This window comes from Castor canadensis, chromosome 13, assembly GCF_047511655.1.
Source record: "Castor canadensis chromosome 13, mCasCan1.hap1v2, whole genome shotgun sequence".
Classification (NCBI taxonomy): Eukaryota; Metazoa; Chordata; class Mammalia; order Rodentia; family Castoridae; genus Castor; species Castor canadensis.
Window position 1 is genome coordinate 38192324 of NC_133398.1, and position 27063 is coordinate 38219386.

The 27063-nt window shown below is 37.3% G+C and overlaps 1 protein-coding gene across 13 annotated transcripts in view; it reads right to left on the bottom strand.

Annotated features, from left to right (window-relative positions):
- Unc13b (unc-13 homolog B) overlaps positions 1-27063 on the bottom strand; it is a 197953-nt gene that overhangs the window by 103991 nt on the left and 66899 nt on the right. For 7 of the 13 annotated variants that reach the window (XM_074051534.1, XM_074051535.1, XM_020162097.2 and 4 more), the window contains 2 exons: positions 22791-22848; positions 2736-2771 (listed from right to left, as the gene is read on the bottom strand). The exons of 1 other annotated variant lie outside the window; for it this stretch is intronic. In XM_074051534.1, coding sequence (XP_073907635.1) covers positions 2736-2771; positions 22791-22848 — 94 coding nt within the window. The remainder of the gene's footprint in view (positions 1-2735; positions 2772-22790; positions 22849-27063) is intronic. 5 more of the 13 variants (XM_074051538.1, XM_020162100.2, XM_020162099.2 and 2 more) reach the window with 1 other exon arrangement.

The following is a 27063-nucleotide window of genomic DNA, read 5'->3' on the forward strand; positions in this document are numbered from 1 at the left end:
GATCTGGTGTTCACAGACATTAAAATGCATGGACTGAACTAACCAAGCAGGTCCAACATAAGAAGCTGGTCCTACAAATCAGGAAAGTAAAGGCAGGGCTTAGAAGTCAAGTTAAAGACTCTAAATGCAGCTAAGAACAGCAGCCATTTTACTATCTTGCTGCAATGTCATGTTTTTCTAACAATTCCTGTCAAGCAACTATACCTTGGGCTCTGAATTTCCATCCTCATCATCAGCAAAGAGAAGAATTAACATATACATTACTCATGGGATCTTGCTGACAATGTAGCCAAGTTTAACTAACAGCAGTGACTAAAATTTCACAGAATTATTTCTGCTTTTCAGACCAACACCTGATTGACTAGGTTTTTCTTGATGTTAGCGAAAATGACCATCATTACAAATCAAATTGTACTTTGAAGGAGAGCTCAACTTAGCAGTGTGTGTAAACTATTTTTTAGAGAAGCATATCTGACACCATACCTATATGATATGATTAAGGTCCCAAATATCCCTTCTTGCCAAGTTCCTTTTTTGGCTCACAATGGGGAAGAGGAGTATTTGCCATACCAAAAGGGAGATGCTTTTAGCAGATGATGGCCTCCTCATATTAGTGTTTTAAAAGATAATGTTGGTAGCAGTGAGTAGCAGTGTGGGTAGCAGAAGCCTCCTAAAACCCGTATAATTTGACTTTTACAAACAATCAGGCAGGAGATAATCACAGAATAAAAAAATAAGAATTCAAACAGAATTGATAAAACTTGAGGACAAATAGTGTTTAGGAAAATGACCCCTTTGCTTCTATATTAGACAACCTAGTAGATAATAATTCCACTAAACAGACAGGGAGCACAAACATAGGTTTTTATCAGCAAGGAAGAAAGTTTGACCATTATCCAATGTCATCCAATGCTATCTGGACTCCAAATAACATTTGTGGATACAGCTGAGGCATAGTGGGTAAGATGATGTTATGAGCTTTCCCCTTTGAGTTTACAGCAACAAGGTAAGGCTAGAGATGGGGATCTTACAAGATTTTTCCGTTGAGTTATGGCAACATGTAAACATTGACAGAGAGAGAAAGAGAATGAGAGAGAGAGATCGATCGATCAAAACTCCAGGAGGAAAAACAGCATGAGAAAGAGGCTAACTTTCAAATGGTCAGGAAAGATTGAACACAAAAGCAAGCAACAGGGATGCAAAATATTCTGCTTACGAAGTATTTGGGTGATACATAAGGAAAAAAACATTTGAGGCACTGGTTTCAGACCTTAACACACTGCTGTTCTGAAAACTAGAAACAAAGAATTGAGAGACAAAACCAATATGACACTCAGACTTAAGTCTTTCTGAACCCATAGAAGGAGTAAGTCTGAAGAAGTCAGTGCTGGACTATTAATGCATATAGATGAGGGGGCAGAGGCAACAGAGGAGACAAATCCAAAAGTCTCCTTGAATCTGGAAAGAGAAGTTTTAACACACAAGCCAGAGAACCAAGAATGAAGAATCTCCAAAGAGGCCACAGCAACAGACAATTCCACTGTTTATAAGGCAGGAAGGGTAGTTGAGCCAAAGTCAACAGTCCATGATCCAAAGCCAGAAACTACTTAAACTTTCTCACTGCATCACTGCATCTGATCTATTACTCCTCGTATTGCTCTGCTTTTTTTTTTAATTTTGTTAGGGAGGAAGACTCCACACCTTCCCTAAAGGCTAACAACATTTCTGTTACTAAAGAAATAAAGGGAAAACATTAAAAAACAAAGGGGGTCATGAGAAGAAGAGATTGGGAGAAGAGACAATATGAAAAGCAGGAGGGTCAAAAGAATTGAAATAAGGGAAGTAAGATAAAGGAGAAGGAAAAAAAAGATACAGGCAAAGGTCAGCTTCTCTCCTCTATACCACCCTCAATTTCCCTAGCAAATGAACCTCCTGGCACAACCAAGGCTAATTGGGAACTACAAGGGAAATTAAGGAAAATGTATAATACTTTGGCTTGAGTAAAAGAATTGTTTTAGTGTATCAGTCACTATCTCTTACTGGTTCTACAATCTACCCCACAGCACCATATAGGCTAGATGGGGAAACTCTTGGCTTTGTAGAGAAAGAGAAGCTAGTTAGTGCCAATCTAGTTACTTAGCCTATGATGGGATTTGTAAGCCAGTTTAATGGCAAAAGTTAAAACATCCCTGGTGAAGTCTATTTGAGAGAGAAAATTAAAAGGCAGGAACATTTACTCACTCAAATATTGAGTGTCTACACACACAAAGCTAAACATAGAAGATTCAGAATATAAGTCAGTCAAATAGGAGAGTGAAAATATGGATAAAATATGGAATTGATATACAAGGAAGTTACTACATAGATATAGCATATACCAGGAACTATGTGAATTAAAAGGTATGTTAAGTTCACACCTGGTAAGGTGAGAAGGGAAAGCTTAAAGAAGGAAATGGCTTTGAAGAACCTTGGAGGGGAGAGAAATTCTGTCTCTCTCTCTTTCTCTCTGTTACACACACACACACACACACACACACACACACACACCAAGAAATCAGCTTGAAAGGCTATTACTACAGGTAATGACAATTACCTCTCCTGAGGTAATTCAGGTGGTAGAGAAGAGAATGGAGTTACATATGATTGCATGCATGAATATCCAGCTTCATGGCTCAGAGGGAGTACATTAAAGGGTAAGATCAAGAAAATTATAAGCAATTGAAATTCTTACTTACTCTTCTGCTCTCCCCAGCCCAAATAGGTCCAGTGGCCTAAGAAAACCGCAAAGAAGCAGCAAAAGAAGAGGGACAGAGACCATTTTAGCAGGAATTCAAAGATCATTTCCCCACCCACCCATTATTATACACCTTACCTTACTTGAGCCTACCCGACTTTATTCCATTAACTTTATACAATAGTAACTATCAAACATGAGACTAATCCTCAAAGTATTCTTGTTCCTTGCTATTCACTAGAGAACAAAAGAAACAAATCAACAGCAACAACAACAAAAACCAATAAAACAACTTCTTCTACACTGGTTTAAACCTCCTTCTGGGCTAGGTCTCTCTCAGAGCATCATCATTTAGGAGTTCATGTGTTTCATTAGTCAAAATGAGAAAATTCTATATCCTGCCTCTAAGAAAAACTTCCTTCTCTCTTCATCAAACGTGAGCCTGCCACAAAATATCCAAAAGCTGAATCCTGACACAAGGGAAAGGAGTGGTCCCCTGTCTAGAAGTGATGATATCCAATTTTGCTGCTCTCTACTGAAAGCTAAAAGGCCACAAAATGGCAATATCTTATCTATCTCTTAAAAACTTAACCTCTGATTTTCCAATATGTAATAAAATAGTCTACTGAATCCTCAGAGATAGTCACTTTTTCTGAATCACCTATAACATTAAAATCCATTAAAACACAGAAACTTTGATAGGAGAAAAGTGAAAACATTTCTATTCTATTTTCAAAGTCAAAAATTAAATATTAGCTACATTTAAATCTGTTCCCATACCCAAACTGATCTGAGGCAACTAATCGTGACAAGAAATCACTAAAACTTGGCAGTTAATTCCAGGAAACAAGGAATAATTTAGCTTCATCATTTAGAACATGAATTTTTTAAAGTCAAAGCTTAATTCTTCTGTCTCTGACACTTCCTAGCAATCTGATCTTGAAAAGTTCATTACAAATATTCTCTTGTCTATAAAAGGAGAATAATGAGTGTCACTGAATTGTTGCAAGGATTGGATGAGAAAACTCATGTAAAGTGCTTCACACAGTCTCTGAAACATGCATGTAAACTACTTCCCACAGCTGCCAGGGTGATTCACAGAAATCAGATCAGCAGCTAGCATTTGTTGTCATGTTGCAACGTTTTTGTTTGCCTTATAGGTTCCTAATAGGTAACAGAAAGGAAACAACTCCCAGGCCTCTACACTATGATAGTCCAAAGGTCCATTAAAAGATCTTCAGTGTCTGGTCCAGAAGGCTCTCAGAGTTCTGAAGGTGTGACTTCCTTGAAAGTTAATTCTGGGAGCATCAGGAGATGCCAAACCAAGCTGGTCACATTTACCTGAGCAAACTTCTACCCTGGGCATATGGGACTACTAAACAATCACAGGCCATTTAAGTTAACCATACACTGACAACCACTTTTCTTCCCAGGTACTTACCTTCTTCCTACCACCTGTTATTTCTTCTCACTCTTCAGTGAGGGTATGTTGGTGCCATTTAAAAAATTTAATAATTGATTTAACTTTCTAAGCATAGACTAGGGGGTAGTAAAAGTAAATTTTTGTGGGCTATAGTACAGTTGCCATAGCAACTGCTAGAGGGTAATTACCTTGTTTCTTTTGAAAAGAAAGTGGAAAAAATAATCATGTAGAACATCAGAGTGTATTTCAACCTAAATTGCTCCAGGCAAGTGACAAATGCTATTTCTTCCTTTCTTTGTTTTTGAAGTACTTAGGTTTGAACTCACACTTGCTAGGAAGGCGTTCTTACCATTTGAGCCACTCCACCAGCTAGACAATGCCATTTTTCACTGTTAACTCTGAGCCCAAAGAAGGCTCTCCCTATAGAACACTGCCTGAGCACTCCACAGCACTGAATAGCAGTTCATTATCCTTACAAAGTACTTAATAAATATCTACTGTGTTAACAAACTGAGTAATCTGATCCTATCTACTGACTGCATCTCTAATCCCTGGAAAAAACAATTGTCATTCTCTCTAACAAGCTAGTTCCCTAGTCTCACCACTTCATCCTAGTATCATTGTAAGATGAATAACAACAGTTTAACTAAACATGTTTCTTTCCCCAACTCAAAAATGCATTAAGATATCTCAGTAGCTAATAGGATAATTACTGAGGATGGTTAGGTTTTGCTAGACAGGAGTGCTGAGGAAATTTTCCAGGAAAATAAGATTATACATGCAAAGGTATATTCAGTGAACTAAAAATAGTTCTGGCATATCTATTAATGAGAGGTTGCAGAGTTATAAAAGAACCTGATCATAAGAGGTCTTAAGTAATGTTTAGACATTATATAATGTCAGGAATTTGGAATTATCTGGAGGGCCACACAGAGATACCACAGCTTTTAAGAGGAAAAACAGAATTAGATTTGCCATTTCAGAAAGAACAGTGGCCAGTGGTTGTCAGTAGAGTAGGAAGTATGGTAAGGAGGCTGCCCCACATATCTGTTAATAGCCTGAAGTATCTGTAGCAGAGAGAGTGGAGAAAAGTGGACAGATTTATGAGCTATTTTAGAGGCTAAAATCAAGAGGGTTTGGAGAGTGGCTTGTGCTTAGATTTTTAGCATAAACCACTAGACTGGTGTGGCATCATTCACTGAGAAGAGAAATATAAAAAGGGGGACAGCTAGGCATGGTAGTAAATACCTATTTTCCCAGTACTAAGGAGGCTGAGGCAGGAAGATCATGAGGGCCAGGCCAGCCTAGGCTACTCTTTCTCATAAAAAAACAAACAAACAAAAACTATATGGGGGGGGGCAGGGAATCTTTTAAAAAAAACTTAAGGAACAACCACATTTAATACAAAATGGAAAAGGAAGAGAATGAAGAGGAAGAAGAAGAGGATTTCAATGATGACTGACAATACAAAGTGTTTATGAGACTAAAGCAACTGGAAACTGACAAGAATACAAAGTGCTAGCCGCACGCTGGTGGCTCACACCTGTAATCCTAGCTACTCAGGAGGCAGAGGTCAGGAGGATCACGGTTCCAAGGCAGCCCTTCACAAAAAAGAAAGGGCAGGTGGAGTGGCTCAAGGTGTAGGCCCTGAGTTCAAGCCCCAATACTGGAAAAAAAAAAAAAAAGTACCAGAACATTCTGGAAAAAAGAGTCTTGGCATTTCTAATAAAGCTATACACACTCCCTACAACCCAGAACTCCCCAACACATTCTTATAAAGAGAAACAAAACCTTTCACACAAAAACCTATACATGAATGTTTATAGTTGCTTATGCTCTTCAACTGATAAATGATAAACAGTGGCACATTCACAGAGTACTAATCTGAAATAAAAAGTGATTAACTACTGACACAAATAGTATATCTCAAATGCATTATAAGTGAAAGAAGCCAGACTTGAAAAGCTATGAACCATATGATTTCATTTGTATTACATTCTGAAAAAGACAATACTATAGAGATAGAAGATAAATTAGTAGTTGCTATTGGTTAGGAATGGGAGAGGTGATTACAAAGAGATATAGGAACTTTTAGGTATATACAACTGCTCTATAACTTGATTATGGATTTTTTTCCCACATATAAACCAAGTAAATCTCCAGTTGGCACCAACTAGGTGTTCTACAATTTATTTCAATTCTGACACTGTCTACCTTGAGATAGTATCGGATCCCACAGGTTAAGGGCTCAGTTCCACAAGACTTCTGCCCACTTCAGATGCCAACCATGAGCCCCAGGCTGTGACCTGTACTTAAGACCAATCAGTTATAAATTGGGATTCTCACAATCCCCTCTTTGAATTGGATTGTTCATTAGGATGACTCACAGAAATGAGGGAAACACTTTACTTACTATTTTTATTCATTGTAAAGAATATTACAAAGGATTCAGATGAGCCAGGTTCTGGTGGCTCACACCTGTAATCCTAACTACTCAGGAGGCAGAGATCAGGAGGATCAGGAAGAAGCCAGCCCAGGCAAACAGTTCGAGAGACCCTATCTTGAAAAAGCCCCATCACAAAAAAGGGCTGGTAGAATGGTTCAAGATATAAGCTCTGAGTTCAAGCCCCAGTACCGTCAAAAAAATAAGGATGCAGTGAACAACCAGATGAAGAGATAGCTAAGATGAGGTCTGGAAGGATCCTGAGTGCAGGAGCGTCTCTTGCCCTCCCAACACATAGATGTGTCTGCCATCTCAGAGGCTTCCAAACTCCATAGTTCAAGGATTTTTACGGAGGCTCTACCACGTAGGTATGATTGATTATTAACTCAATTTCCAGCCCCTTTCCCCTTCCTAAAGGGTGGCAGGACTAAAAGTTCTAAGCTTCTAGTCATAGCTTTATCTTTCTGATAGCCTGTCCCCAGCTAGCAACCCACCCAGAGGCACCACCTTAGAACAAAAGACACACCTAATGACTAGGAAATTCCAGAGGATTGGGAACTCTGTGCCAGGTACCAGGGACAAAGACCAAAATACTTACTATTATAAATCACAATATCACAAGCCCCCACTGGTAATGACAGTATGTTTAAATGTTATGAGCGCTCTACAGATATGGAAACATAACAAATACAACCTCAAGTCCAAAACCACTGAACTCCCAATACTGCAAGATGAGAAACCACAGGATCATTCTCAAAATTTCCTTTCAGTTCATCTCCCATATCTAGTTGTCAACAGCTTAGTGATTAATTCTGTTGAGGTCTCCTTCCTATTTTGTATTCTTCATAGGTCTTACTGCTCTTATTAAGAAACCTATTACCTTATGGCTGAATTATTACAGATTTTTGGCTGGACTTAGGACCTTCTAATCTCTGTCCTATTCAATCTACTTAGCAGATGGCAGCCAGACTAATTTTTCTAAATCCAGCTTCTAATTACATCATTGCCCTTTCAATAACTTACAACAGTTCCCTCATATTATTTCTCTTCCTAGCTTTCCAAACCAAATAAATATCAAATTTCCCTGGTAGCCAGTCCCCCAAAATAAAGTTTGAATTACTGACAGACAAGTATTATCACAGTTCTAATCCTTGCCATTCTTAGGTGATGGGGAGAGGAATAGCCTGATTTTCACTATCTTTTTCCTACCTCTGAAGCTGGCACATCCTTCTCTTCTACTCTTTGTTAGTATAATAGAAATAGATTTAGTTTTGCAACCAGACAAACCTTGTTTCAAAGAAGTCACTTACTACCCATGTCACTGGTACCATCTCTATACTTCTATTTCCCCATCTGTAAAAAGAGATGATTAATACTATTTACCTCTCAGGGTTGCATAAATATTAAAAGTCATGTATGCAGTATTTAAGTACTATGTGCCAGACATAGTAAGTTGCTGGGATCGCAGAGGTCCTTAACCAAAAAAGGCTAAGGGCAGGAATGAACAAGACAAGACAAGACACATATGGAGAGGGCCAGCAGGCTGATGACCAACTGGCAAATTTTTATTTTTCTCAGCCAGCTTTATACAAAAGAGGAAGAGACTTAAACATCAAAAACACTCTGACCTAGTTATAACTTTTCTATTTTTTCCATCCTGTACTTTTATTGCCAGTGTCCTTGACTAAGTACAAACTTCTTTTTAGTCAAGGGAAACCATTTAGCATTCCTTCCCACCGTGATAGAGACATGGTACACCTGCAGATTCCAACCTTGTCAGAATGCTGCTAAGCCACAGCGACCTTGTCAGACTGTGGCTTTTGGTTCTGAACAATAAGTAAATAGTAATAAATGTTCCTTTCTTTCCTTATATAGTTAGCACCCTCCTCAGATTCCACTTAAACAATTTTTGTTTGTTTCTTCTTTTCTTTTGTGTTTTGCAATACTAGGGACTGAGCTCAGGGCCTGTGCTTGCTAGGCAAATACTCTACCACTTGAGCCACATGCTCAGTCCTTTTAGTTTGTTTTTCAGATAAGGTCTCAAGCTTTTGTCTGGGTCAGCCTCAGACAAAAGATCTTCCTATCTCCACCTCCCAGGTAGCTGGGCTTACAGGCATGAACAAGCATGTCCAAGTCTTTTTAAACAGTGTACAATGACTCTAGTATGGTGTTTCTGTTAACAAAATAAAAACCATCTGGCTATTTCTTTAGAAGCATATATATATATATATCTCCACCTATTTACATATACCCATTTACTTGATCCAGCCATTCCATTCCTAGACATTTAACCAAGAGAAATGAGAACATGATTGTGTTCATATTATCATAATAACTGGATGCAACCTGAATACCCATCAATAAGTGAATGAATAAACAAAATGGGTTTTAATCCATGTAACAGAAAACTACCCAGTAATAAACAAGAACAAATTACTGACATACTCAATAAAATGGATGAATCTCAAAATCCTTACAGTGAGGGAAAGTTAGACACAAAAATAGTACAAACGATAAGATTCCACTTACCTAAGATTCTAAGAAACCACATTTAATCTATGATGACAGAAAGCCCATCAGGAGTCACATTAAGATGGAATGGGGAAAGTAATGAATGCCAAAGACCATGAGGAAATGTTTAGAGATAATGAAAATTTTCTGTATCTTGACTGTGGTGTTAGTTTCACTGATTTATAAATGTGAAAACTAAACTAAACAAATTGTTTGCTTTGGTTGGTTAATTGTTTCTGTGATGCTGGGATGGAACCCAGGGCCTCACACATGGTAGATAAGTGTTCTACCATTGAGCTACACCCTCAGTCCCTTAATCAAATTATATTATTCAAATGGGTGAGTCTTTTGTATATTTCAATAAAGTTAATTTTTAAAAAAATACCAGCTTTGAATTTTAATACATCACTGTTTGCCTTTGTCTAATCCATCCCACCCATAACCTAGGCTATAGATTCCTTGAGCAAAAGATCCAAGTCTTATATGTACTTCCTTTGGGCTTCTCCCATGCTGGGTACAGAAATCCTACACAAAAGGAAGTAGCAATGGAATAAAATAGGTTCTTCTTAATCTTACAGAACAGTCTTTTGATTTTAATAAGAATTATTTGAGGCTCTTATTTAAAATGAAGATTCCTAGACCCTATTCCCAAAGATTCTAATTCAAAGAGCCAGGAATGGGTTAAGAACTACCTTTGTTACTGTTGTTTTATCTACCTTTTTTAAATAAACAACTTGGTGACTCTTATGCCAATAATTATTGAATTACATTGGGAAAAACACAACAGAATTTCATGAAAGCCACAGTCTCTCATACAGATTAACAAAATGGGGTATGTCAACACAGTAACCCTGTGCTGATGGAAGAGAAGGCAGCAAGACCCACTATCAAATAGAACTTGAAGACCACTTTAGATGTGATTATATGGTAAGTGAAAAAATTCTAGCAGTTCTAGGATCTAATTTAAAATGGATCCTCTGTCTTAGAAGGTAAACCTGAGCTTATCCTTGTACCCCAGGCTGACTAGCCTATAGCAACATATAGGCTTCTTTTGCATATTTTATCTTGTTTCTAGTAGAAAATGTAAGAAATCAGAAATAGTCATATTAAAAAACAAGGTCCATAATTAACAAACAAAACACCCCCAGGCAACAGTTACATCACCAATTAATGGTCCAGTACTGGTTAATTTTTCCATGACTCTGAAATGTCAGAATACTTGAGTCCCAGACTCCAAGCGAACAGTCATTTATACAGGCAATGACAGGACTCACCTATCAATTACTGAATTGTAGTAATTACCAGGTAGCTCAGAAAGGACATAAAGTCAAACATAGAAATTATTCCCTTCCCTTTTTCTAGACAGCAGATTAGGTAAGTACCATAGGCCTTCTCTTTCTATAGAAAACAGTAGTAAAGAACCTATAATTAAGAAAAGCACTTCAAACCTAATGTAGCAGAATAACAAAAAGAAAGTACTAACCAACCTTACTTGTGAATGTAGCTATAAAAATCCAAAGTAAATTACAAGCAAATCAAACCTAGTATTATATAAGAAAGTAATGTATCATAATCAAGTAGATCACATTATAGGAAAGCAAAGATGATTTGTTAACAGAAATTGATTAATGTATTCATATTAAAAAGTCAAAGGAAAATACTCATGAACAATTGGATAAGCACCAAGTCATTTGAGAATGTTCAAATCTATTTCTTATTTTTATTTTTTGTGGTATGGGGTTTGAACTCAGGACCTCACCCTTGGCAGGCAAGTGCTCTACCACTTGAGCCATGTCCCCAATCCCTTTTGCTTTAGTTACTTTTTTCAGAGTTTTTTGCCTAGGTTGCCCTGGTCTGCAAACCTCCTACCTATGCTTCCTGCTATAGGTGGTATTACAGGAGCACACCACCACACCTCACTATTTTTATTGAGATAGGTCTCCCTAATTTTTTGCTAAGGCTAGCTTTGAACCACTATCTTCCTGATCTCTACCTTCCAAGTAGCTGGAATTACAGTTGTGAGCTACTGTGCTCAGCTCACTCCTTATTTTTAATGTAAAATTCTATAGAAAAGTACACAAATTGTAACTGTAATGCTCAATAAAACTGTGAACACACTTGTGCAATCAACATGCAGATTAAAAGAGAGCATCACCACCACCCAGAAGACTTCTTCCTATTCTAACGCAGTCATTACTAACCTTTGAATCAGCTTTGTCCTCTATCTCATGCTATCCCCAGAGATCTACATGCTGACTCCTTCACCTCTTTCAAGTCTTTGCTTAAATGTCACCTTCTCATTGTGACTATACTCTTACCATCTTACTTAAAATTACAATTCAACTCCATCTCTAGTGTTACCAATTGTTTTTTCACCATCTACTCTTTAATTGCTCTATTATCTAACGTTCTATATAATTTCCTTATTCGCTGTGTTTATTGTTTGGCTCCTACCACTCGGCATCTATTTTGTGTGTGTGTGTGTGTTTGTGTGCACGAGACTGCACTCCCTGGTATATCTAGCTCAAGCAACAAGAATAGAATCTAGAACATAGGTTTTTAAAAATATTTGTCAAAGGAAAGCACAGCCACATAGGAGGGCCAGCCTGGCCCGAAATGAGAAAACAAGTACCAGTGGTAGTAAGAGTTATAATTCTTTTAGAGTATAATGTGATAGTAACTTGTGTATTCTTTTGGGGGGGCCCACTGGGGGTTTGAACTCAGGGACTTGTGCTTGCTAGGCAGGCACTCTACCACTTGAGCCACTCCACCAGCCCTTGTGTATTTTCTTTAACCCAATAATTCCACTTATACAAATGAATTTACCCAAGTAATATTTATTGAGCAAAGTTACTGTGAATATACAGATAAACATATTCCTTACTTATGAAATTTATGACCTAGGGAAGAAAACAAATTATTAATCAAATAATCACAGTTATCAAGTAAGTACTGTAAAAGCACAAAAATATATAATAGAGGAAGGAAGACCTATTTACACTGTTTAGAAAAAATATATCTACATAAAACTTTTCACTATTTCACTGTGTTTTGTTAGCAAAAATATGGGAGCAATACAAATGTCCACCAATAGAGGAAGAGCTTTTTAAATTATGTTATATTTCAACTATAGGCTATATCATGTTTGAATGTAATCAATCTAGGTTCAACTATCAATTTACAGGAAATACAGAGGACAGAAAGGTGTGTCAACTACACCATAGGAATATATTGAGCAAAATCCAGAATATGGGAAATTCTGTAGATCAAACAAAATTATACAGTTAAATGGCCTGATTTCTTCAATAAACAAGCTGCAAGGAAAAAAAATAAGAAGTAGAAAAAAACTCATAGATTACAAAAGAATTATAAAAGGCTGGATGTGGTGGCACATGCCTCTAATCTTAGCACTCAGGCGTCAAAGGCAGGAAGGTTAAGAGTCTGAATTGCCATCCTAGGCAACACAGAGAGATCCTGTCTCCAAAAAAACAAACAAACAAAAAAGTCATTCTGGATCTTACAGATGACTCACTTTCAGTCTATTGAAAGTATACTCTTTTCTTAATAAACTTTAATATCATCACTATCACTATAAAAATTATAAGATATATCAAAAGCCAGGTATGGTGACACATACCTGTAAACCCAACAATCGAGTGAAGGGAGGAGGATTGTGAGTTTGAGGCTAGCCTGAGCTATATAGCATGTTGAGACCAGCCTGGACTATGAGACCTTGCCTCAAAAAACAAGCCCCTCTCCACACCCCACAAAAAAAAAAAAAAAAAGAAAAGAAGAAAAGTGTATCAAAAAGGAAAAACAGGCAAAAATAAACTTATGTTAAGAGAAACACACTTAGATGATAACACACAAAGAAAAGCAAGGAAGTCATTATAAAAGTCTAAATAGTAGCAACTTTTAGAGAGGAAAGGATTGTAATTGTGAAAGGGCATGTAGAGAGCTAACTGGGATGGCTGGCAAAAGTCTACTTTTTGCCTACCTTATATTAACTCTAAGCATTTGTTTTACAGGGTTTTCTGTATATCTGTGTTATATTCTGTAATTAAAAAGATCTTTTAATGCCACAAACTACTCATATCACTATAACTACTACCATCTGATCATTTCATTCCTCTGCATAAAAGGCTCCCCATTGTCTTCAAGATAAATGTAAATGCCTTGCTATGGCATTTAAGTCATTCTTGATATGAGTTTTCTGTGTCTCTCTTGGCCCTTCTTCATTCTTCTTATTCCCCTACCCTCAAGTCAACCAAAATCTTCAACTTACAGTTCCCCAACATAGCATAAGTCATGCTTTTTCATCTTGGAGTCCTTGTACCATAAACTCCTTTCTCTTTCACATGAATGCCTCTTATTAATCATTTAAGACTCAATTATGCCAGGAGTTTGAGGGGAGGTAGAGGTGAATAGGTAAAGCAAAGGAGATTTTTAGGGCAGTGAAACTATTCTGTATGATACCATTGGGTAAATATGCATTATTGTACATGTGTTAAAACCCATAGTATATACAACACCGAGAATGAATCATAAGGTAAACTATGGACTTTGGCTGAGATATCATTTCCTTTGGGAATCTTTCTTAACCACCCCAAATTTGGATTTTCTTCTTCTGTACTCCTTGATCACCAACTACTTAACTTTACCACTCACTTATACAACATATGCTACCATGCTTCTTGCTGAGGAAGATGCATCCAATAATTATTTAATGAACAATTCTATTACTTGTTGATAGCTATAACAATTCTGTCAGTATGTTCTATCAAATTCACTTCTTGGGCTGGTGAAGTGGCTCAAGTGGTAGAGCGCCTGCCTAGTTAAGCATGAAGCTCTGACTTTAAACCCCAGTACTATCAAAATAAATAAAATAAAATAAAATAAAGACTGGTGGGGTGGCTTAAGTGGCAAGTGTGAGGGCCTGAGTTCAAGTCTCAGTGCTGTCAAAATAAATAAATAAATTCACTTCTAACCACTCTGTAACAGTGAAACCTGTTTTTAAAAAGCCAGATGTGACAGAGTGGCTCAAGTGGTAGCATGCCTGCTTGCAAGCATGAGGCTCTCAGTTCAAACCCCAGTACTGTTAAAATAAACAAACAAAAAGAAGCCATCAGATGACTATGAGTCTATGGAAATAATCACCTGTCATAAAATAGAACTAACAGATTAATCTGACATTTTAACATGCATAATTGTGTGGCATTGCAACTGAATATAAATAACAATAAGTTGATGTAATGACTGCAGTTTGCCACCTTGAATTTCATTATGGAAGAAGGCAGGATAGAAATAAATAAATGAGTCAGAAGACTACAATTAACATTATTTTTATCAGCCAAACCATATTGTTACAGTTTCTCCCTTTCTTTGTTAGTTTGCCAGCACCTATAATCAGCATCAATATCAACTGCTTCCACAGAAGCCATATGTACAGTATAAAACTCATCACCCACTCTTACTGACAGAAATCCTGGACCCACTGTACTGCTCTACTACTAAAACCTATGCCCTCTAAGGAGTCCATAACTAGTGTGTTTTCCTGCCTCTGACAGTCCTACTCATGGAGTAGAGACAGCAGAAGCTATGAAGTGGCTGATCCTTTACTCCCCAGTGAGATGAAGTGGTGGAGAAACAATGTTCCAGCCAGTAAGAGATTCCTTGGCCAAGACTGCAGGGGAGGGGGTAGCTGTTAAGATGGTTGTCTTCTAAATCCTTTTTTCATTCTTTTCATTTATCCTGCTGTGAACAATATCTCCTTTTAATCAATACATTCCAATTAAGTTCTTCAAAAGTCATCTCTAAAAAAATCTCTTCTAGAAAGCCTTCCTGAACAAACTATGCTATTCTGAACCACTTCTGTTTCTGCCACCTCAGAACTTTCCTCTTAGTAGCTATGATATTATTATTGAAAATAAAATCAAAGGATTGCCTAAAATTAAGTTATAAGCAGAAAAAACAGAAGTTGGCAAACCAGAAGAGGGACTTTGAACAGAATCCAGTTATCAACAGCCAAAATACGAAGTCAGGAATCAGAGGACCAGGGATGTAGAAGAGAGAGAAGACAGGTTAAGTAGGCAAGCAGGAAGGACAATGAGTGAGTCATGGGACAGGAACCATTTGCCTGTGGCTATCTTTTCTGTGCTCTTTGCAACATGATTTGTAGGAAGGCTAGCTGTTCCTAAAAGCCAACAGACGATAAAGTATTCTCACACTTTGTAAGTGAAGGTATAAATAGTATAGCTGCTATAGTGAACAATTTTTTAATATCTTCAAAAATGTTAAATGCATTATTAAATGCATAATGCTTTGATCCAGTAACCCACTTCTAACTACCCATCCACTAGAGATATTCATATATGTATGAATTATGTATATAAAATGATATTAATTTTAGCACTGTAACTGTAAATATTGGAAGCAACTTAAATGTCCATTAATAGCAATTCCAGTCCTAGAAAAAATCCAAGAGAATTAAAAATGGATATTCAAATACTTGCACATTATTGTTCACAGTAGCACTGTTTGCAATAGCCAATAGTGGCTATTGGCTATTCAAAACTATGAATGGATAAACAAAATGTGGTATATCCATATAAAGGAATATTATTCAACCATAAAATGGAATAAATGGAATAAAGATCTGACAGATGAAGCTCAAAATGCTGAGTGAAAAAAACTATTATAAAAGGTCACACATTATATGATTCCATTTACATGAAATTTCTAGAATAGGTAAATCTACAGCGATAGAAAATAAATTAGTTGTTTCCAGATGCTAAGGATGGAGAGACTGGGAGTGAATGCTTACTGTTGTGGTCGCCTGTGGTAGTGATAAAAATGCTTTGGATTGCTGGGCGCTGGTGGCTCATGCTTGTAATCCTAGCTACTCAGGAGGCAGAGATCAGGGGGATCGTGATTCGAAGCCAGCCTGGGGAAATAGTACGAGAGACCCTGTCTTGAAAATACCTACACACAAAGGGCTGGGGAAGTGGCTCAAGGTGTAGGCCCTGAGTTCAAGCCCCAGTACCACAAAAAAAAAAAGCTTTGGATTAAATAGAAGTGATGGTTCCAGAACAGTGTGAATATACTAAATATCACTGAATTATACACTTTAAAGTCATTAGTTGTATGCTATGTGAATTTCACCTAAATAAAAAAGATCCATTAAATACACACAAACACATTTTTTATATATAGGAACTCTTTTTTTTGGAGGGGGGGAGGACTAGGGTTTGAACCCAGGGCCTCACACTTGATATGCAAGCACTCTACCACTTGAACTATGCATAAAACCCTTTTGTTTGTATTTTGTTTTTGAAATGGAGTCTCACTAACTTTGCTTAAACTGGCCTGAAAATCCTGTCTCTATCTCCCAAGTAGCTGGGATTACAGTCATGCACCACCATCTCTAACTCATGAATTCTTTCTAGACAAATCCATGATAAAAACATGAGGTTTTCCTTTCAAAAATAAAATGGCAAAAAGAAAATCCTAGGTATGAGGTAAGCAAGAATTGGCCACCTACAAAACACCAAAAATGAATAGGATGTCTCATGCAAGAAGAGCCAGAATAGGAGGCTCACATAAAAATGGCAAAATGATAAGAAAGGTGGCAAAGGAAGAATATGAACTCTGAATCTCTGCCTTCAGGGATTTTAGGAATGAAAAAGGGAAAACAGAGGAAACTGATGAGATAGATGAATCTGCAAGGTACAGGCCAGTTGACCATTCATTCCTGCTGTCTTACAACATATGTGGTCCAAGGTAAATACATCATCAGCGACATAAAACTTGCTCTTTTGCTTCCAGCACTCAAAGAAATAGGTCTTCAATCATAGTAACCATATTTTAGCCACCAAAATTTTAAGCAGCACAAAACTTTCAATCCTACAACGGATTTAAAAGGAGAGAAGATAATATGTGATAAGGAGGACACTAAGTATCTGAAAAGGATGCCAAAAGGGTGAATCTGCTAAACTGGACTAGTCCTGTGTATCTAGCTCTTTGAAGAAAACTATGTAGCAGAGGGACTCATTTCTTTCAGCAGACTAGCAAGCTCTAACAACACTCTACTCCCTCCAAACCAGTATGCCCTCCATCTTCTGGATCCTTTCCTCATTCTTTTCCTTTTCCTACCATGAAAAATAAAAGCTTTCCCTTCAATCAACACATTTTCAATTAGTTCTTTCAAAAGTCATTTCTAGACTAGAGACGAAGCTCACTGGTAGAGCACTTGCCTGGCATGTGCAAGGCCCTGGGTCCAAAGCTCAGCACTGGAAAAAAAAAAAGTCATTTCTAAACTCACCTCTCAGGAAAGCCTTCTTAAACAAACATTATGCCATTCTTAACAATTTGTTTATTCTTCTACCTTCTCAGGACTTTACTCTCCACTTTCAGAGTATTACTATATACCTGCTAAGAATAATTACAAATAACATATTCCAAGTAGCTCCCTTCATGTATTTGTCCTCTTTTGATTTGAGTCTAGATTATGATCCAGATCTTCTGATTCTTTTTGCATCCTCCCATTAATTCCTCCTTGACCTCTGCAAAATTTCTCTCTAGTCTATATACTCATTAGAAACCTTTGAGGAGGAAGAAAAAGAAAGATGTAATAGATCAGCAACTTTGAACTCAGGGGCTTTGGGTTTCTTTTCTGTAATGCTGGTCTATAAAACTTCACAAGAGAAATGAAGTATGACAGTTATCTTTCTGTCTGGCATCTGAAAAACAGTCATTATTTCTACTAAGGAAACCCTTCAGCACTCTAATGCTTATAAATTACAATATAGCTGACAAAGCTGTAGTTATTGGCATAGCATCACAATTGCCTAACTATGAGTTTAGCAGTCTTAATACAGAAGCATTCTGGGTATCTACAAGCTCTGAAGAAAGTAAAAATTCCAATACAAAGAAAAAGGATACCACCTTTCAACAAGTACAGCAAATTACACTTTTTTCCCCTCCTCAAAGAGAAAGTCCAAATTGTTTTTTCAGAAAACCCTGATGGGATAAGGTCACTTAGGATCAAACAACCAAAAGTCACTTCCTCAGTACCTAACACATCAGACAGAAGAAATCAAAGACTAAGTCCTTGCAGTTTGTCAGTCTCCTGGGGGTGGAAAATCTATCACTCAGGAAGCAATGCTAAGTTTAATAATAATTTAGAGTATATTACTGTACTAGAAGATAATGATAGTGTGCTTATTAGTTTCATTATCATACTCCAAAATTTAAGAATTTTACATATATTCTTTCACATGTTCAAATACTACATAAATAAAATTTTAACTGATTTTTTTAAAAGAAAAATTAAGGGGATAAGGTTATAGTGAAAGGAAGGAGCAGGAAAAGAAGGAAGGAAGGAAGGAAGGAAGGAAGGAAGAAAGGAAGGAAGATTGATTAAGATATTTGAGAATATACACGAAACTAAACTGTTAAGAGTAACAATCTCAAAGTGGACTAGTGAGGGGAAAATTACAAAGTATTTTCATTTTCCATATTATATATTTCAGAATCATTTGAGGGTTTTTATAGTAGGCATGGTATGTGGCTCTATTTTTTAAAAAAGTTTAAGGTTAAAAAAAGGGACTGATTTAGGATTTTTGAAGAAAAAAAAAAACCCTCTTCACAACAACAGACAAAATAACCATAAAGAGTTCAAAATTAGGGGACTGGCAGAGTGGCTCAGGTGGTGGAGTGCCTGCCTGTCAAACATGAGACCTTGAGTTCAAACTCCAGTACTGTCAAAAAAAAAAGAATTCAAAATTAGGGCTGGCAGAGTGGCTCAAGTGGTAGACCGCCTGCCTATCGAGGCTGTGAGTTCAAACCCCAGTACTTTCAAAAAAAAAAATTCAAAATGAGAACTGGGTACAGTGGTTTCTATCTGTAATCCCAGCTACTTGGGAGGCAAAGATCAGGAAAATGGAGGTTTAAGGCCAGCCCAGGCAAAATGTTTGTGAGAACCCATCTCAACCAACAAGGTGGGTATGGTGGCTTGTGTCTGTAATCCAGATATGTGGGAGGCTATAGGTAGGAGAATCATAGTCTGAGGCTGGCCCTGGGCAAAAACTTGAGACCCCACCTAAAAAAAATAACTGAAGCACAAAAAAAAAAAAAAAAAAAAAAAAAAAAGGGTTGGAGACGTGGCTCAAGTGGTAGAGTGCTTGTCTAGCCAGCACGAGGCCCTGAATTCAAAACCCCATACTGAAGAAAAAAAAATTCAAAATGAGTGAGAAAACTAACTCATTACATAGACATAAACTGCCAGAAATTCTTAACCCAGAAACAGATGTGTGAAAGTCATTTTAGGAGGGGAATGGGAACAAAGAAAACATTCCCATTGTACTTAAGGCCAGGATTTCCGGAAACAGATCTCTATGGTAGGAAACAACTCAGAAAATAAACAACATATTCCCTGTGGCTTCAATAAATTCTTTAAAATACACTAAGAATCCAAGAAGGACACTTATCAAAAAAGTATTCAAATCTTAAATATAAGTTGGCTATGGACATTTTATAGTAATACACAGTATTCTAAAAATAATTCAAAAGATGAAGGGAATAATGACACATACATGTACATTTGGGCAAGTGTAAAAACTCTCAAATGATCCTAGGGATGACTATTTCTTGGGGGAGGGGGCGGTGAAGACCGCTGAGGAACAAGAATGGGAGGGAAAACTTTTACTACACAACCTTTAATATTTTTAAATTTTTGTACCAAGATACATATTAACTATTTGACAAATAGGAATCAATTTTAAAATAAAGAAAAAAGGTAACTGGGCATGTGGCACAAGCATGTATCCCAGCTACAGCAGGAAGTGTAAACAGAGGTCCAGGCCTTCCCCGGGCAAAAAGCAAGACCTTATTTCTAAAACAATCAAAGCCAAAAGGGCTGGGGACATGGCTCAAGTGATAGAGTGCCTGCCTAGCAAGGATGAAGCCCTGAGTTCAAACTCCAGTACTGCAAAAAAAAAAAAAAAAAAAGGGGGGGGGGGGAGAAGAGCAATAGCCAAATAAACAAAACACCTGTTTCTGTGAAAATTATATCCCATGAGATTTTTGCCATCATTGGGTGGTACAGTGAAAAGAACATGTTTGGAGGGCTGGCAGGGTGAATTAAGCCATAAGAGCACCTGCTTAGCCAGCATGAGGCCCTGAGTTCAAACCCCAGTGCCCCTCATAAACAAAAAGACGTTTGGAGAGAAAAAAAAAAACAACCTCTTCATGACACCAAAGTAACTAGCAAGAATTCAAAATTAGAGGTGGTGCAGTGGCTCATGTCTGTAGAGTGAAACAGACCTAGGTTTTGACCCCAGTTCACTCACTTTCTAGAAATAAGTGATGCAGAAGACACCAGTTTAGCAGATCTGGGAAAAAAAAAAAAAAGACAATACCATGCAAAATAGCCACTGAGAATTCCTAACTAACAAGGACACCAATACATTCTGCAATTTTAAATCATAGGTAATTGAAATGAGATAGCAGAAGTTTAATCTAGAGGGCATTGAAAGCTTATCTTATTCCACATAAAAATATAAGACATGTACCTTGATTACATCCCACAAAAGGGACAAAAAAACTAGGAAGACTGGGGGATTGAATATAGTATAGAAAACAGATGACATTATAAAATTCTGCTAAATTTTTAGGTGTGATAGTGGTTTTATAGTCCTATTTGGTTTATATCTTAAGGTTAAAAAATAACTTTCAAGGACCTTAAACTTTACTTAGTAAGCTTGTTTTTGGCAATAAAATTGGTATATTAATCTTGAAATCTGCTTGTACAAATTATAGGATACAGCAAATGAGTGAAGAATTTTACGTTCTTAGGAATAAGGATTCTCACTGAAAGAGAAGGAAGATATGTACACTGAATGGAAGATCAGAAAAATCCTGTGGTAAGCGCATTACTGTTGATAACAGTATGAACATGAGTTGTATTTGTGTATTTATTTCCTACTTCTATTCAAAGAGCCAAGAAGCAATGGCACTCCTGTGGCAAAAAAGTGTAACTAGTGCTCTGTCACTGGTCTTACCTTGTATCAGAAAAGTGTCCTAACATAATGTACAGAATGGATGGCAACCAATGGAGATTTTCCTTCTCACAAACAATATTAAGGAAGCATTATAACACAGTACTTCAAGGTATGAACTATGGAGTCAGGTCACTGTATTTGAATATTTACTTCACTAGCTATGTGATTTGTAAAAAATTATTCAATTACTTTATGTCTCAGTTTCCTCATCTGAAAAATGAGAACAGTAAGGAGGTGTGGCTCAAGCAATAGAATGCCTGCCTAGCAAGTACAAAGCCCTGAGTTCAAACCCCCAGTACCACCAAAAACGAAAAAAAAGAAAGAAAAAGAAAAATCAGACCAACAGTAAAATCATAAAGGTTAAATAAGTTTAAAAGAGCTTGAATACTACATTTAAGGTCTTGGAACAGCATCTGGCATATTATAGGAGTCAATATACATTATCTGCTATGTTTTTTTTTCCCCGAGTTTTTTCTTTCTTTTTGAAACAGGGTCTGGCTATGTAGTCTAGGATGGCCTGGAACTTGAGATCCTCCTGCCTTAGCCTACAGAATGCTGGGATTATAGACACAGGCCACCATGCCCATCCCTGATGTGGTTCTTAGTATTACTAGCATTACTACGATAATTGCTACCACCAACAACTTCAGTCTACAGTTGACGGAATTTGCTGTTTGACTCAGAAAAACTACAGCAACACAAAAGAAACACAACACACTTATATACACATCACAGCATCACAAATTGAGATAGAACAGACTCTGAGTTGGTCCCTTTAGTGCCTCCTTAAGTTGTTTTGTAAAAAACTAAAGAAAAGATAGCAATATATCAAGAACACATAGTTCATTTCTAGAAGGAACCTGTGTGATCTGAACAAATTAATCTCAGAAGAAATGACATGTTCTTTCACTCAGTTAATCATTGATCTAACTTTACTGAGGTTTCCTATGTATCAAGTGTTGAGCCAGACAGGAATGTCTATGTTTTCAAAAAAACCTTTGTGGGTTTTTTGCCTTTGCGGCTTTTTTGTTTTTGTTTTTGTTTTTTCTTTTGTTCTGTTTTGTTTTTTGAGGTCCTGGGGATCAGGCCCAGGACCTTCCTTGCACAAGGTAGGCAAGAACTCTACACTGAGTTCTCAGTGAAAAACACATAGATCATAACAGATGATACGCTATATGACAGGTATACATACAGTGTACATGGAGGCATAGAGTAAAGACAATAAGCTACACTGTGGGAGTGAGGAAACAACAGGAAGATTTCTCAGAAATGGACATATTGAAACTGAGCCCTCAGGAATAATAATAGGTAAACACGGATACAGTAGGTATGATTTTACCTACTATTTTACCTATTTTACCAGGGATAAAAGGTAGCAAATGGAGGGAAAACAAAAGAGTACCATTTCCCTGCCTACAGCATTCAAAACCAAAAGACTTATTCCTGAAACTAATGGGTGAATTAGCTATTGAAGGTCTGTGCCTGGACAGCAGAACTTTTGGAACAGCTTCTGTTTACAAGCACTGTGTCTCCACCCTCCCCAACTCAACACAAACCATAGCTGGAGAAGGGACAGAAAGCTGTAATTAAGACAGGTTCAGAGACAAGTTTCTCACTTACAACACTGGGCGGCAGCAGTGGGCAAGGGCTTCCTCTGGTTTTCTTCTTGTATAGAATACTAGAAGCAGAAAGGAGAGAAAAAAAATAAAAACATATATAATAAGAGGCCCAAGTAAAGCGAGAGGAAAAAAATCACAGCTAACTATAAAAAGGTTTAGGTTCTGGAACAAAAACACATGCCATTGTTATTTTCCCTGTGTGTTCCTGGCATACAGGACAGATTATCAGTTATTGTGCTGACCCAATGAGGTAGGCTAAAGCAGGACAGTACAGAGGCTGGGCTACCTGAGCATCCACTCAGCTCTGCCAAAGGTTTGGTCTTAAGAGTATTTCACAGTTCTCTGAGTTTTCCTCTGGCTAATGTATAGATTTGCCCATTCAGGTGATGAAACTGAAAATCTCTCTGAGGCTGAGTTTTCTCATCTTTATATAATGTAATAGTGCTTATTCTCTTACAGACTCATGTGGGAAGTAAGTGAAATTGCTTATACAACCATGTATATCTGGTATCTACTAGATTTATCTGGTATCTGTTAGAGTTCCCTTCCTACTCTGGCCTCTCAACCCCACCCACTGCTACCACCACAAAAACAAACATAGGGTAAGGAAGCCGTAAGAAAATGTTCTACAAAAGGGAACAGAATTAAATGCGAGTCCTGAGAGTGGCAAAAAACAAAAGAGAAAGGCATCAACAGGGCTGGGATGTAGCTCGGTGGTACAGCGCTTGCCTAGCATGCGTGAGGCCCTGGGTTCGATCCCAGCACCAAAAAAAAAAAAAAAAAAAAAAGAAAAGAAAGGCATCAACAAATTGACAGAGGTATATAGAATTTGGAAGGACAGTTTGTTCAGAACCCAGTGTAATATTAAAAAGATGTAACTTGACCCAACAACTTACAAATACAAGATTTGAAGTTCTCATCCTGATCCTGCTGCTTATTTCTAAACTATAAGAAGCCAGGCACCCCAATAGCTTATGCCTGTAATCCTAGTTCCCTGGGAGGCTGAGATTGGGAGGATCATGGTTCTAGGCCAGCCCTGACAAAAAGTTCACAAAACCAATAGCTAAGCATGGTGGCACACATCTGTCATTCTAGCAATTAGGGAGGCTGAGATCCCAGGCCAATCCTGGAAAAAAGTGTCTGTAAAGACCCCATCTCAATGAAAACTGCATGTGATGGTATATGACTGTCATCCCAGCTACAGTGGGGAGCCTAAAATTAGAAAATCACAGCTTAGGCCAGCCTGTGCAAAAAGCAAGACACTATCTCAAAAAATAACCAGAGAAAAAAGGGCTAGAGGTGTGACTCAAGTGGTAGACCAAATGCCCAGCAATTGTGAAGCTAAATTCAAACCCCAGTACCACAAAAAAAAGAAGCCAGGCATGGTGGCGCACACCTGTTATAGCTGTAAGGGAGAATCACAATTCAAGGACAGCCCAGGCCAAAAAAAAAGTTCATGAGACTTCCATGTGAACCAATCAAAAACAAGTCATGGGGATTCACCTCTGTCATCCCAGCTATGTGGGAAGCTTAAATAAGAAGGTCTCAATCCAGGTCAGCCCAGTCATAACTATAAGACCCTATTTGAAAAAAATAAATAAAGCAAAAAGAGCTGGGAGCATGGCTCAAGTGGTAGAGCATCTGCCTAGCAAGTGGAAGACTTTAAATTCAATCCCCAGTACTGCAATCAAATAAATAGATAGCTATAAGATACTCAGCAAGCCAGAGTTTCTACAACTGCCAATAAGTCATTCTCAATAAACAAATATTGATTGAACACTCACTATGTGCAGGCCTTATTGGTAAGGAGTCTGAGTTTTATTCTAGTGTACTGAAAGGTCATTTAGGGTTCTAAACATGAGAGGAATATGACTTGATTATACTTTTTCTCTCTCTTTCTTTCTTTCTTTCTTTCTTTCTTTTTTTTTTTTTTTTGGTGGTACTGGGGGTTAAGCGAAAGGCCTTGCACTTGGTAGGCAGGTACTCTATCACTTGAGCCACACCATCAGACCTTTTTACTTTGGTTATTTTTGAGATAGGATCTTGCTTTATGCCAAGGCTGGCCTGAACTGTGATCCTATTTATGCTTCCCTATGCAAGTGGGATGACAACTGAACCCACCCATTGGTTGAGATGGAGTCCTGCTAACTCTCTGCCTGGGCTGACCTTGAACCTTGATCCTCCTAATCTCTGCCTCCCAAGTAGCTATTATTACAGGCATGAGCCTCTGCACATGGCCTTGATTACACATTTTTTTGTGGGACTGTGATTTGAACTCAGGGCTTCTCACTTGCAAAGTAGGCACTCTACCTCTTGAGCCTCAACTCTAGTTCATTTTGCTCTGGTTACTTTGGAGGTGAGGTCTCACAAACTATCTGCCCAAGATGGCCTGGAAATTCAATCCTCCCAATCTCAGCCTCCAAAGAAGCTAGGATTACAGTCATGAGTCACTGGCTACCAGCTCTCGATACAGTTTTAAAAGATCACTCCAGCTGTTAGGAGATGGACTGTAGGAACAGGAGAGGAAACAGACTAATTATTGCAATAATCCAGCCAAAAGTTGATGGTATGTATATAAGGATTTTAGTAGTGAAAGATACTTCATGCATTTGGATTCAAATACAAACTACTCTTTGTATTTATTCTTGAATATAACATACTTTACAAGCAATAAACTTTAATATAAATATCATAATACTTTTATTACTACATTCAATAAGAAGTAATCAAAAGTCAAGCACAGGACTGGCAGTGTGGCTCAAGTGGTAAAGCACCTACTTAGCAAGCATAAGGCCCTGAGTTCAAACCCTAGTACCCCCAAAAATAAAGTCAAACATGATTTAAACATTATGCTAGCACTGGTAAAGCTGACAATCACAAAAATGTTCAAAGCTTCTTGAAAGTTAAATACTCACTCCAAAGTGACAAACTGAATTAGAAGTAATAAACATTGTTAAGTGATGATTTTTATAGACAGCACATAAGCATAATAGTGAGGAAATCTCAAAATTTTAAATATTAAACTAGAAGAATTCAGACTGAAGAGTCAGAGTAGACATTTTTCAGAAGCCACATTTAATGTATCTGTTCCAGGTACAAAATAGAAAGTAGCAGTCCATCTAGAACATAAGCAATAATATTAAGATAATTAAGGAAAAAAACCTATAAAATCTATCTACAAGAAACAGGCAGGAATAGACCAATGTCATTTATGAATACAGATGTAAAACTAATTAGTAGATTACCAAATTAAATCCATCACATTGTATAAGCATTTAACATTTATATATGAATACCTATGCTTACATATGCATATATGTATATGCACACTGACATTAAATGTACATATATCTTGACCAGGTCCCTTAAATACAGAACAATTCATTATCTGAAGATCTACTCATGTAATTCACCACATTAAACGGACTAAAGAAAAAAAAAAACCTATGTGATTTAACAGATCAAAAAAATGATGAAACCCATACCATTTCATGACAAAAATGACTAAAAAATGGCAAATATCATACTTTAAGACACATGAAGCATCCTTTTTAATGTCCACTTGCCACTCACTATATTAAAAAATTATACATTCTTATCCTTTGGTACCCTTAGGGAATTGGTTCCAGGATATCCTCCCCAGTGAAAACCAAAATCCATGTATGTTCAAGTCCCTTATATAAAATGTCATAGTATTTGAGTACAACTTATTCACATGCTCTTGTATACTTTAAACATCTCTAGATTACTTATAATATCTAGTTTTTCTTCTTTTTTTTTATTTGGTGGTACTCAGGGTTGAACTTATGGCCTTGAACTTGTTAGACAAGCACTCTACCACCTGAGCCACACCTCCAGTCTACGCATATCCAGTACAATGGAAATGCTATGTAAATAACTGTTATACTGCATTGTTTGAGAAATGATGACAAAAGTCTATATAGGGTTAAGAGTGTGTAGCTCAGTGGCAAAGCACAGCCTTAGAAGAGAGTAATGTTCAACTTTTAGCACCACACCAAAAAACATCTGCACATGACAAACACAAGTACAAACTTTTTTTTTTTTTTTAATATTTTCAATCCAAGGTGGGCTGAATCTGGAGATGTAGACCTTCAAATGCATAGAACCAACTATGCCGGATGTCTCAGGCACTGAATTGTTTTTTTAGAGGTCACAAGGAAAAGTAAGAAAATGTCACAGTCAAGAGGAGCTTAAGGAAACATGGCAACTAGATGTAATATAGTACACTAGATGAGATATTGGAACAAAAAAAT